The sequence below is a fragment of the Rhinichthys klamathensis genome, unplaced genomic scaffold (genome assembly GCF_029890125.1).
Source record: "Rhinichthys klamathensis goyatoka isolate OS25496 unplaced genomic scaffold, OSU_Roscu_1.1 h1tg000452l_1, whole genome shotgun sequence".
Lineage (NCBI taxonomy): Eukaryota > Metazoa > Chordata > Actinopteri > Cypriniformes > Leuciscidae > Rhinichthys > Rhinichthys klamathensis.
The window spans coordinates 1,794,597-1,808,404 of NW_026606944.1; the positions used below are offsets into that span (position 1 = coordinate 1,794,597).

Here is a 13,808-nt window from a genome sequence, read left to right on the forward strand (position 1 = left end):
CTCATTAGTATTGTATGAAAACACTTATTTTACCTGGTCAAAAACAGCTCTGTTTTCAGCACTCCGTTTCAGTGCATATGACTTTAAATGATCATGAGCTTTGCTCACCCCGCCCCTCTGTTCTGTGCGTACACGTTTGTAACACAATAACCATAACGTGTTGTTCATTATAAACGTGGGATTATGAATTATATGGAGAACGTCGTACATAGAAAACATGCAGTAATGTACCCTGAGTGAAAACCTTAGACTTTTTCATCGTGAAGCGATTTGCAAAGATATAAAGTTTAATAAAACGTTACACTCACTTCAGTTGTTCTAGAGGTTCAGCAGGAACACGAATATCTGGTACCGATCCTTTTTTCATGAGCAGCTTCTTAGCAAAACCAGCTTTATACTGACCCTCGTTTATAAAGCAGTCTGCTGAGAAATGATTCACGCAAACATGAGAGCATTGACGTTGCTCGTGGGGAATATTCCCTTCGAAAACAAACTCAGCCACTGCGTCTTCAGCGGTTCGAATTTAGGAACATTAAAATGACTGCTGTGTTCGTTATTACACCCAAGAACAGAACACCACAATCGCTTAGACGCCATTCTGCTCATAGACAGTGCTCCAGCATATCAACAATGACCGCGCCGGTCCGCGTGGACTATGATTGACAGCTCGCTCATGAGCGAGGGCGGGTCTGTGTTGAAACGCTGCTGTCAATCAACAATAGTGGGAGGGGCGTCCGACCGTGTGATGTCACACGGTCGAACGGCTCGATTTGAGGCAGGGGAAAACATATAAGGAGATTAAAACAAAACCACTGGATGGATTTTTATCATTATATGATGGTTGTGTACAGGCACTGCCAACACACATTTCAGTACAATCAACTTGAAAAAGTGCATGTACCATTATATGACCCCTTTAAACTCGGTGCTTAGCGTCTACGTCGGGGCTCCCAGCCCGCCCTCTCTTCGTTGATTGGCCGGCTGTTTTCAGGCCGCAGGAAAACTGAGAGACATGTCGATGTACAGAAGCGAACTGAAATAGAGCGGAAGTACGAAGTCTGACGCAGTCAGGCTAGGCCTGTATACAGTAGCAAGCACATATCTAATGTGACCCACATACAGAAATTTATAGCATAGCCTACATGGTTACATACACTACATCTGTTTGCATAGCCTTTAAATGTGAACATTGTTTTTATTATTATGTTTTTAAATACATTTAAAATAATGTAAATTTAAAAATTAAAGCTCCAGTCGGCAAGTCTGGCAGATTGAGTGGATTTAGGAAAATTTTGAATGTTTACAACTCTCATGCCCCTCCTCCACTATCAACGGATACCCTCCCACCCAGTTCATGCTCGTCAGTGCCAGCTCTGGTCAGTGCGTGTGCACCAGATTTTCAGTGAACGTCAGGGCTCTCAAGTGTCACGCATTGAGCGTGACAGTCACTCATTTCGGTCTTTTGTCACGCTCTCCCGCCACACATTGTATTTCTCACGCTGAAAAACTATTTGTAATATATTTAATATGCCGCAGCGGCAGCGCCCAAAACTCTGGCCGCGCCGCTCTCACTGTGGAACCGGCATGAATCAAGCGTGTTTCCTCTGGTGTTGTTCGTCGAGCTACACAATAGCCAATCAGAAAATATCACTATTGTATCTGGGTAACATTAAACGCAACAACCAATGACAAAAATGTATCCAACCCCCCCGTCGGCTGGGTGTCACTCTTACCTGTCTTCAAAACTTGAGAGCCCTGGAACGCGCCCGTCTCATCAGCATCCATCAACACCATGGAGTATTTGGAGGTATGCTGTCCTGGCTAATGTACCGATAGATTGCATTTGCTGACGTCATTTATACTCTAAATGAGCTTACTTGATTTTCCGCCATCACTCGTCGTTACTGCGCGAACTTCCGCGAACTTCAGGCGTGTGCATGTGATTGTAACGTGCGCGAGGGGTGGCGTGTGCCCGATCTGTGATTGACAGTCAGATCTCACACCCCCCTGCGCTGATTGGACATGATGAACCGGGAGCTGTGGATTTTTGCAAAACAAATAACAAGCTCCAGGTGGAGTTAGAAGCTCGGGTTTTTTTCTAAAACCACTTTATTTATGTTGTTCTGTCGGATTATAGTGTCGATTTCACTGAATATGATCAAAAAAATGTTGCCGACGGCAGCTTTAAACCAAATAGAAAATTTTAGAAAATACTGAGACATTACCTCAGTATATTCCAATTTAAAACAGATATTGTTACTTTTTTTGTTGCCATATCACTGTATTTTAGGGTGTATTCACACCTGCCTTGTTTGGTTCGATTGAATCGAACTCTAGTTCGTTTCCCCCCTTGGTGCGGACCTTTTGGGCAGGTGTGAATACAGCAATCGAACTCGGGTGCGGACCAAACAACCGAACCGAGACCAAGCTGAAGAGGTGGTCTCGTTACGGTTCCAAACGAACTCTGGTACGGTTCGTTTACGGTGTGAACATGAACCTACCCAATTGCAAGAAAGCACTGCGCCTTTGAGTTAACAGGCTTCCGTAGTCGGAGTTGCATTATGGGAAAGTGATCTGTTGTAGCCTACTACATTTGATAAAATGAGTCGTGGTTTGACCTGGAGCTTCGAAGAGACGAGCTGCCTTATTAACATTTGGGCAGATGCCCATGTAGCACAGAATAACACAAAATTAGTAAAAGAACAAATATTGCAGTACGAAATATCTCCATGCTGAGCCTTTTTTGCACTTCCTGATTTCCCTACTTGAGAATCATTGTCCAATGAATGGACGACCTTAGCACACGTGTGGTTTTGTTTACAAATTTTGGTTCACTTGCAAAAAGAGCAGTGTGAAAGCGAACCGTACCAACATTTTTTTATTATTTTTTATTATTTGGTCCGGACCAAAGCAAGTGAACTATTGGACTTTCCTGGTGTGAATACACCCTTAGTAACTGACTGATGTTTTTCCTTGCAGGAAAATAGTACATTTGCTGTGTGGTAAGTGTTGTTTTGTGGGACACACCAAGTAGATTTAAGTTTTCTCTTGTGAGTTGAATGAAATATCCAGCATAATGTCCTTTATCTCTATCTCAAAATCAACACAATTTTTGATTCAATCCAACATTTAAATATGCTTGTAATTTATGAAACTTTGCAGTGTATATTTAGTGCGGAACTAAAGTAATCGACAGATTAGTTCATTTTAAAGGGAGCACTCTTTGTTTTTAATCTGTACATAACTCATTCACACGTTGAATAAATGTTTTATTTTTCATGCTGCTTAGTACCCTGAGTTCTGCACTCATGTGAAAATTCCTGTTATAATCAACAAAATTGGCTACGCTGCACAAAGAATCTCTCAAAATTTCAGACCTGATGCCAACGGATACTTTTGAGAAAATAATCTAAAATAAATCACAAAGGCTTGACAAAAGTTTCCAAAAACAGTTTTACTAATAAAATATATAACTTGAATTCACTGTAAGTTAAAGTTCACTGAAATGTGGAGTTATTTAATGCAAATAAGCAATACAGAAGCAAATTCAAATGACTAAACAATTACACAAGACATGGACTGCTTCCAGAGGAAATAATATCAAAACACCCACCATGTGCTCAGAGGTTCATCTATACATTCATCCACAAATACACATAACTCTAATCATCTTGCAAACATTTTTTTGTCAGTTGTAATTTGTTGTGCACTTTATGGACAAACTAAAACTTTTATTTAACCAGTGTTTAAATTCTTAAACCATGCAACTTGTTTTTGTAATTGGTTTTATGTAGTGCAATGATTATATAGGTCATCAAAGAAGGTTTATCTGTTTAATTTTACATCCAAATACCAGAATTTGGCATCGTATCTAAACCAAAATGTATATATTGAACCTGCCCTAAATTGTTCTTACATGTTGTATTTGATATGATAAGCAGCATTCAGAAACTGGGAAATCAAGAACAAATGATGAGCAGAAAATAATCTTGATCATCTTAAAGCTGCAGTAGGGAGTTTTGAGAAAACGTTGACTTAGCCTGAAAATTTGAACAAGCACAACTTAAAGGTCCCGCCCCCTTGCTCTCTGCTGCGCTACAGCCCTCCCTCCACAGCTCGTCCTCCACAGCGGAGCCTGTCGTGAACGCGCAGGCTAGTAAACAGGGCCACCGATAACAGCGGATAAAAAGTTATATGGCACATTCACTAATAGGGACTAAACGTCAATAATATGCTTTACATTGACTATGGCCTGCCCATACTTTGACTACAAACTTGGTCCTCAAATCATTATGTATTTTGCAATAGCCTACATGTAACTTTATAACGTTGCACTCTTTCTATAAGTTATAAATAGCTAGTAAGATAACGTTAATATAACGGTAACTAACGTTACAGTATGTAAGTAATTATTCTATCGATATATAATGCTAGATAAGGTGTGCTAGTACATTATTTCAGCAACATGACAAGCCAGTGAATTAGCAGGTTTCAATTGTTGCTTAGCAGAGTGCGTGACATTTTATCTACATGTTATGCGGCTAGAGTTTTGACACCGAGTCAATGGGCTCTGTGTAATTCTTTCTTTTTCGTTTGTTTATCGTCATCGGTCTTCTTCCTTTTACCTCTTTGTTTTATGAGCAGGTGTCACTCGAGAATTGGCATTTTAGGTTGTTTCTCCTTCATAAGCACAGCTGCAGCACGCCGGCAATCTTGAGTTTGAACGACGGCTCGCGCTGTGCAAGAGAGGGGTGTGATCAGCGCGTACACGAGCGTGATTGACACTGCTAAGACACTCCTCTCGGCTCTGATTGGTTGTTTCTGACCGGGAGCGTGTATTTCTTGCAAATGGCAATAGGACCACTAGGAGGAGCCAGAGGAGCTTGATTTTTACACAGATTATCTGTCTCATATTCTACTGTCAGGACATAATGACAGTTTTAGCAAATACATGTTTTCAAAAGTTACCTACAAGAGCTTTAAATGGTTCAACACAATAATTCAAATTCTGTTATCCTATTATCTTCTGTGCACCAAAAAAATCATGCAGTTTTGAAATTACATGAGAGAGAATAAAATATTTTTTAATTTGTGGGTGAACAGCCCTTTAATAATATTTCCTCTTTTTCACATATAAATTAAATGTGTTAACTTGCATTTACTTAAACCATGCATGTTGCAGATGATCAACCATAAAGGTTATATACTTAAATACACAACAAAATATCTTTTTTTTTTTTTTTTAAATGTATAGTATAATCTTATATATAAATATGTACTGTATATTTTAGCAGCCATCTTTCATCATTTGGAATTATAACTTTCAGAAGGACATTTTAATTATTAAACAAGTGTCAGCATGAAGAACCAATGCACGTGTTAAGTCATTAGAATAGCAGTTATTGGCACATAACTAAATTAGAATCAAAGTGCATCACATCTGTAATGTGTATAAATGTAACGTAAATTTAACCTCTGTCAGTACTTGAGAGAAGTGACACATTTCAAAACCGTTTTAACACCTTTGACAAAAGGCCGCTGAGAGAAAATGTAGTGTCCAAAGAAAAAACGGTGTCAAGACCCACTGACTTAATGTGCATTAATTCCATTAGCAGCTCTCTCAGAACTATTGGAGAACTGAAATGAAAGTCTTCTACAAGAAAAATTGTAAGTTTTTCTGTCAAGCTCACATTTCCTCTTCTGCTTTCAGCACTCTTCAACTTCATCACAGCATTTTGAATGTTTATCTTCAGTAGGTCTACTGTCATACACTTTATTTGAAACTGTTTTCTGAGCAAAGAATCACTGTCCGTTATCAGCTCTTGGCTTGATAGTTGCACATGTGTAAAAATCCTTGCCAGATGTAACTTGTATGAATCTATTGCATTGTCAGCCTTTTCTAGATCAGCCAGTGCTTGTGTGATATAGCCAGAGTCCTTCTTCATAATAGTGGCTAATGCTCGATTATAGACAGGAACAATCTCCCCGCATGCACCGCCCTCCAAAGCTTTAGTATACATCTCAATGCTTTCTGCCAGGCGTCCCTTCTCACGGAGATTGTTTCCAGACCTGATGTAATAGTAGACCATGGTGGATGGGGACCGTTTACTAAAAATGTCCCGCTTTGCAATCAACAAGTCCCCCTTCAGCTGTTCCTTCAGTGTCTCAATGGATGTGTCTTTAGTTGAGTGAATCAGGAGCCACAAACCCCAACACTCATGAAGACAGGACACAATTACATCACGCTGGTCAGAGAAAACATCATCTTCATAAATTTTGTCCAACTCGCCAAGGTAAACAGAAAACAGCTCTTCCTTTTTAGTGATTTTTGCAATGTCTTTTTCAAGTAAGCTAGACAGTCTAATGTTCACCAGAATGTTCCTGGCTTCTTTTGCCTTTTTCAAATGACTGTCTTGTGGTGAAAATGATTTCATGGTTAAAAGGTCTTTCAAAGCAGAGACCATTGCCTCATAATTATAAAAGCTGTGATTTGTCAGGTAGTGATTAACCGCTTTCTCAAATGCACTCTCTGTAAAATCACATGACATCATTCTAGATAAAAGATGGTTCAGATGGCTGAGTACGCTGGTGACGGATGCATTTAGGCTCATCACTAGGTTAATGGAATCAGAGAAATGACTGGTGCACATGATGAGTTGAGCAGATCCTGGACTCCCTTGGCGAGCCGTTCGTCCAAAGGCTTGATGTTCAACACGGATGTTCAGAGGTAAGAAGGTTTGGACCACAAACAGACCTCCTGCCTCATTTACACTTTCACAGACCTTTAGATCTGTTCCTCGACCCGCTAGATTAGTTGCAATGATGACATCTCCGGCTTGGACTGTTGAGTCTATTATTGTAGAGTTGTTCATATTGTTATTCACATAGAGTTTTAGTTTGTGTTTTGAGATAGAGCCTACAAGGGCCCCTTGTAACGTTTCTGCACGGTTGATTGTTTCACAGATGATGAGAGCTGCTCGTGGACCTCGATAGACTGTGGAAGTCACTTGATCCCAAACAACATCACAGACGGTCTTGATCCACTCGACCTCTTCATGTATCACCATGCCTTCCAGCTCATAAAGTTTCCTTTGTCGAAATGAGGGAATCTTACAGGTGTCAATATCACCGTAGAGCTTCTTCAGCATGTCAAGTTCTGTTTGGTCACCCAAAGTTCCCGTGATCCCATAAATCTGGTTTGTGTATTTTTTGAACAATCCTACATTCGACATGAAGTTTGTGATTAGACTCATGTTGGACAGTTTAGTTTGGTGTTTCATCTCCAGAAACTGCTGAAGTCCTTCTCCCCATCTCATGTTGTTCTGCACAACACCAGTGAATTTATAATCTACTGGAACGACTCCATCTCCATGAAGGATGTATTCGTGGCCCAGAGTCATTTTGGTTGCTTGCAGAGCATTTTCAATCCAGGTTTGTACCTTGCCATTGATGAGCTCTTCAAGACCCGGAATATGACATTCTCTTTGTTCGTTTGTTGATTCAGACACTTTCATTTTACCCAATGACTGAACTAGTGAGTCCTCGTCATAGTACACTACACGACATTTTCCATTTCCAAGGAGAAGAACGGATATTTCTTGTTTCTTATTTGTACCTGTGGGATTAATCTCATTCAGTTTCTGTAAATTCCCATCATGCTCTTCCTGGTAAAGTATAAAGAAATACTCTGGGAAGTTTCCCATAAACTTGGTTAAAAATGCTTTTGTTTGGTTAACACTTGCATTATCTAGTTGTTTTGCAGCATCTAAAGTATTCTGCACAATACTGAGTTGATCAGTGTTTTTATTATCATTCATGATTTCAGACAGAAACTGAGAGAAGAGCCGAGGGGGGCCTAAAATCTCACCAGTCCCTAAACGTTTCAGCTGGTTGATGATCAACCAAATTTCGGCTAGTATTGCATTCAACGGTTCCATAAGAGGTATATTACTATTCAAGTAGACAACTTCAAGACTTTTGTCCAACATTAGTGAGTCCACCTCATCCACTATAACACACTGAAACTCTCTCTTAGGTCTCACATCTTTTCTATGGAAGCGCTGTCTCAGAAAATCACCTGCAAAACTGTCAACTGTTCCATAGACCACCTGGCAGTCATAGCACTTCTTCAGCTCTTTGTCAATTGATTTATTAGTGTTGACGTCAACAGTGATACCTAGTTCCTTATAAAATGCAGACCATTCTTCAGCGTCTCTTTCAGCAAGTACAGGAGAACTGGAGATGATATCAGGTTTTTTTTCTCTCTTCAGGACCTGATATGCAGCAAACATTGCTACGATGCACGACTTTCCTTCTCCTGTTAAAACCTGAACGAGCCGACTTGATTTAGAAAGAACGAGAATGCACCAGCTCACCATCTGAGTGAGTCGAGGTGTTATTTTGTTCTTGCTCTTCCTTTGCACTGCTTTGCAGAGCTTGAATAAAATTAGCTTTATTCCTTGTAGATGTGGTGCTGTAGAAGCTGATAGACAACCTGACACAGAGGACACAATATCTGTCACTTGTGCCATCATTTCTTCATCAATACTTCCTTGTTTACGAATTTCCTCCACAATATCTTTCAGTGTTTTATCACCAGTATTTTTGACCACGTCATTAATTTTGGCCTCAACATGATCTACAATCTTATCATTCAATGTCAAATCTGACACACTTATTTTGTGAATCTGTACTTGATGAAGAATTTTCATCATCCATGAATTAAAATCTTCATTCTTGGCTTTAAATTGCTCCACGAGGGCTTTAAACAATTTAACAACATCATCCTTTTCCCATTGTCCGTCCTTCAGCAGGGAAATAAGTTGTGCTGATAACGGTTTTCCTGATGCCTCCATTTTCAAAACTCTTGATATTTTTCACGGTGCAGCATTACTGTCTATTTAAAAAATAAACAAAGTAAAATAAACTAAATTGCATAAGCAAAACTATATATACACATACTGTGTATTAGGGGTGTGACCAGATTTCGTGCCGCAAGATTAAAATGTGATGATTTCTCGTTGAGGTGAAAAGCTGTCTCACGATATTGCCATGACGAAGTGTGAGGGTGAAGTTGAGATAGAATAAGCCACTGCTACGTGTACATTACGCCAATGTCGTTTAGCTTGTTATAGAAATAAAAACCATTTAATTTAGTTGGATAACAGTCGCTTCAATTCCATTCAGCTCATCCAACACGAGCTGCTGAGTCGTACCTAGTGTACGCACATTTAGATAGTATTTCCATAACCTGCATTGGCTCCATGTTGCATGCGAATATCTCCCTATATGAAAGCTATCTAAGGCTGGGCTTTGTAGTTGTAACCATCTCTGAGCTGTTGTATCATGCTTCAAGAAAAATTTGGTCTCTATCGCACTTTGAATGTTGAGAGAGTTCTTTGATTATGGTTGCACTTATTGTTTTGCACTTACGACTAAGAAAACTGTTATTCATTCTTATTTATACTGTTTTCATTTCTATGATCAATTTGTGGAAAGGAGTTCAAGTTAAAAGAGGTCAAAAGTTGTAGAAGCTCATAAATCATGTACAGTAATGTCTGAAGAGACTTGTATGAAATCATACAGAAGAGAAGCCCGTCAGTATATGCTTATATATTGTTGTCTTTTACTGCATATGATAATTTATACTCAGAAAGTAGAACTTAATTGACATGCATTACAAGATAAGTTAAAACATTTCAAATGCACCAGCAGACTATTTGTCTAGTCATATATTTCGTCATTGAGGATTTCTTAAAAAATACTGTGCAAAAATCTTGTCTCGTTTTCGTGAACTCGATCTCGTGTCTTGTCAAAAGCTAACTGTCTCGTCACACCCCTACTGTATGTGTGTGTGTATTCTACATAAAGTGTAATGTTGTTTAGAAGTGTATTCTCAAAGTATTTTATTCAAAATGTCTGTTCAGAGCATGTATTTATAATACTTACATTCATTGAGATCATATTGTTGAGATGCTGTCAAAGCAAACCTCTTCTGGAGTCATTAGTGAAAAGTCAAGGTAGGTGCATTATATCTGGATAAGAAGAGGACGTCTTTTATGCTCTGGAATTTCCCAGATTATTATTTGTTTTTGGTTTGTCACATGATTGGAAAGAACATGAGCTATACTTTTGGTAAGAACCGAAACTACAATTGTTTCCTTGTTCCCACAGGTGATCCTTTACTGACATGCTATTTTTGGTTTAGAAAATTTGACTGGCATGACTATGCTGGTTTCTTTTTCCACATATTTTATTTTGTTTTTCAGACATTCTTCTCTTATCATCCTGCATGCTTTTATAAAACAATAAGGTTGTTCTATATGTGGCGATCGCCAAAATAAATAAACCAACTACGCCACCCTGGAGGCTTACTACCAGGGAATCGCCCTAGACAAACTAGGAGCACACAAGGCTCACAGCCTCATTTCGGTTGGAGTCAGGCAGGAGACATGGGTGAGGTATACAAACAATAAAATCACTTTATTATATAAAATATAAAAAGACCGGAGTTCTCCCGCGACACTGAATTTGTTATTAAAAATGATAGCCTACAAATTGTCTGTGCACTGATTTGTAGCGAAATTGAAAAAATAAATAAACAGTTTATGCAGGAAATGGTTGGGAAGACGAGGGGAGCAAGGACTGTGTTTTGCAAAGAGAGTTGGGGGTAAATAAATAATTTTGCAAATGTCCTGCTGTTGCTGCTGGTCATGCAAATGTGTGTGCTTTGTTTCTGTTTGATATAATTGTAAATATAGGCCTATCTATTAAAATACTGATATTCTGGTCTATAACTCCTCCTCCCTGTATCTTGCTCTCTCATTGGCTGTCGGTCATCGCCGATGTAGTTTTCAGTCAGAACACATTCACACAGCAGGATTGTGAATCGCCTACATAAAACCGATTCTCTCAGATCGCGTCTTTGCTCATTCACACTGCGTGATTGTCACTCGCACCGATTTGCCTGTGATTTCGGGCATTTGTCTGCGATTTCTCAAAACCTGTCGGCGAGCCAAAATCGGGGCTAAAATCGTGCAGTCTGAACTCGGCATTACCATAACCGCCAGTTTAACACACTACTAACTAACTCAACCAGGCCCCGCCCCTTTATTAAGCATATTAATTATTTAATTGAGGAATATTGTGACGTGTTCGTTCCCGGAAGAAACTCGAGACTACAATGGAGGCGTTTCAGGGAGTTGTGAAAGATTATTAACATTAGTGTTTCGTTTCCCTCCCACAAAACAATTAAATAAAAAAAAAATCATGAAAATCAATAATAAAAAAGAAAATTTCTTTGCTCTAAATATTTTAATACCTTTTTGTGAGGAAAGTCATTTATTATCATCTACAATAATAATAATAATACTTATAAAATCACAAATTATTATGTAAACAGTAATCAGAAAAGACTGAATGAATATTTATGAATATACACTATTTAAGACCGATCTAAGTATTTTCACTGTACCTTTGGCCGCCTTTATTTTGAAAACAAACTCAAAGATCATCCCTGAAACCTATTAATTAATTATAAATAACGCTTTGAAACAATAACTATAACCAGGATTTTCAATGAAACAGTTTTGTTTGTTACTCGTACCTTTTTCTATTTAGTGTACTTTGTTTTCATCTTAGAAATGCAGCAGTGACTCAACGCTTCCCCCTGTTGAGCGAAACCCTGTCCTACAGCTGCAAATACACGAAGAGTATTCATAAATCATACGTATAGGCTCACAAAGCTCTTGTTTAGGTCAAAAGGCATTAAGCCCAGAGTCAGAATGGCTTTATCATGCCTGTTTTATTCTGACCCTAGCAGTCGTTCTCTCAGGCTCATCGTGAGGTTTCAGTATGCGTGAGATGTTTCTTAATTTACACCGGCAGCTTCTCTCTTTGGCTCGTGTTGTTGGATCTTTTGAATCACCGACTCTGTTCTCATTGTGTGCCGACAGCTTCTTCATGGGAACATACAATGTGAACGGCCAGAATCCGAAGGAAAGTCTCAGTCCATGGCTGGCATCCTCTGCCACCCCTCCTGACTTCTACCTCGTGGGGTGAGGATCCGCATTAGTATATTTGTGACCCCGGACCACAAAACCAGTCACGAGTCGCACGGGTATATCTGTGGCAATAGCCAACACTACACTGAATGGGTCAAAATTATCGATTTTTCTTTTGTGCCAAAAATCATTAGGATATTAAGTAAAGATCATGTTCCATGAAGATATTTGTGATATTTTCTAAATTTCCTACCATTAATATATAAAACATTTGTGAGTGAGTGCAGCAAAATCGTGAACATAAATGGACGATTTTAAAGGCGATTTTCTCAGTATTTCACATTTTTTGCACCCTCAGATTCCAGATTTTCAAATAAGTTGTATCTCGGCCAAATATTGTACTATCCAAACAAAACCATACATCAACAAAGCTAATTCATTCAGCTTTCAGATGATGTATAAATCTTAATATCAAAAAATTACACCCATGTGACTGGTTTTTGTGGTCCAGGGTCACATATATGATAACGTACACAGTGATGAAGACGTGTGATGAAGACGTGTGTGATTCCCTGCTGTAGTTTCCAGGAGCTGGATCTCAGTAAGGAGGCGTTTCTCTTCAATGAAACTCCTAAAGAGCCAGAGTGGATGCTAGCCGTCTACAAGAGCCTCCATCCAGATGCCAAGTATGCTTTAGTAAGGACCTCCTCTGCCCTCGCACCCATGAGCTCATGTTCAGATCGAACACAAAAACACTGGGTTATTAGGATAGACTTTTGTTATATATGTAGTGGGTTGTCAGTGTTTATAATTTTTACTATTTTGACTGACGGTCACGGAGAAGGCGTCCAGCGTCATTTCCGCCTAGGCGAGTTAAAGGGGGGTGTGGCACAATGGTGTGGGAGACACGCACATGTTTGTTTGGCGTGGAATTGCTGTGAGTGGGAAGAGCTGCTGCACGCTGAGGGTACCGCTTACCGGTTCATGTTGCCAATAATCCCCGGGTAGGTCGTTTGATTTTATTATGTGCAAAAGCAGAGTATTGGTGTTCTTGAGCATGTATGTGTTGTAGTAACCTAACAAGTTTGCCATCGCGTTCGTGACGTGTGATATGACGTGTTCAGTATAAGATAGGACACACTGTGGAGGTAAAGTAATGAAATGATTTATGTGGTTTTATATTTTATAGAAAGATGTATAAATGAAATGTATGGTCCACTCCTAATGTTAATTGTATATTTTAATGGTGTACAAATGTAGATGTGCTGAATGTGTATTATGTTTTGGCAGATTCATCTGGCAGCTGATGGTGCACTACACCACTGTTTTTCCCAGTATTTATGGTTTATTTACAACTGTGTTTGTTTGAATTCGTTTATGTTTGGGTTTGTCAATTTCATGTGAATATGGTATTGGGTTTCTTTTCTTTAGTTGATTTTTGTCCATTGTATAGTGTCTTTGTTACCTTATTTATTTCTTTATTTTGTTTGGCCATTTATGGGGCTTTGTACTGGACGTAACCATATATCCCTTATTAGGAGGTGGTGTGATGCAGTGATAGTGATCTCTTTTGATTCGATGGTTGTGTAGTACATTTGGCACGTGTGTTACAATTTTCCTGGGTTGCACTAAATTAGCGGAGACTGTTATTTCCAGCCCAAGACTTTGTCTAAGTAAATCAATCTGGCCCTTTTATTTTGTTTGGTATTTGTTGAATGGATGTTTATATATGTTTTTTTTTTAAAGAAATAAAGAGACCGTGTACTTCACCAGAGCCTATACTTTCATTTAATTGAACAACTTGAG

At 39.0% G+C, this 13,808-nt stretch overlaps 1 protein-coding gene across 1 annotated transcript; it reads right to left on the reverse strand.

The window, feature by feature from the left end:
• Window positions 1-5,255: 5,255 nt before the first annotated feature.
• LOC130071675 (protein translocase subunit SecA-like) lies at window positions 5,256-10,020 on the reverse strand. The gene is made up of 2 exons (XM_056236532.1): window positions 9,949-10,020; window positions 5,256-8,896 (listed from the first exon to the last, which is right to left on the reverse strand). The coding sequence occupies exon 2, from the start codon at window positions 8,853-8,855 to the stop codon at window positions 5,505-5,507; it is 3,351 nt and encodes a 1,116-aa protein (XP_056092507.1). The 5' UTR covers window positions 8,856-8,896; window positions 9,949-10,020; the 3' UTR covers window positions 5,256-5,504.
• Window positions 10,021-13,808: the final 3,788 nt, after the last annotated feature.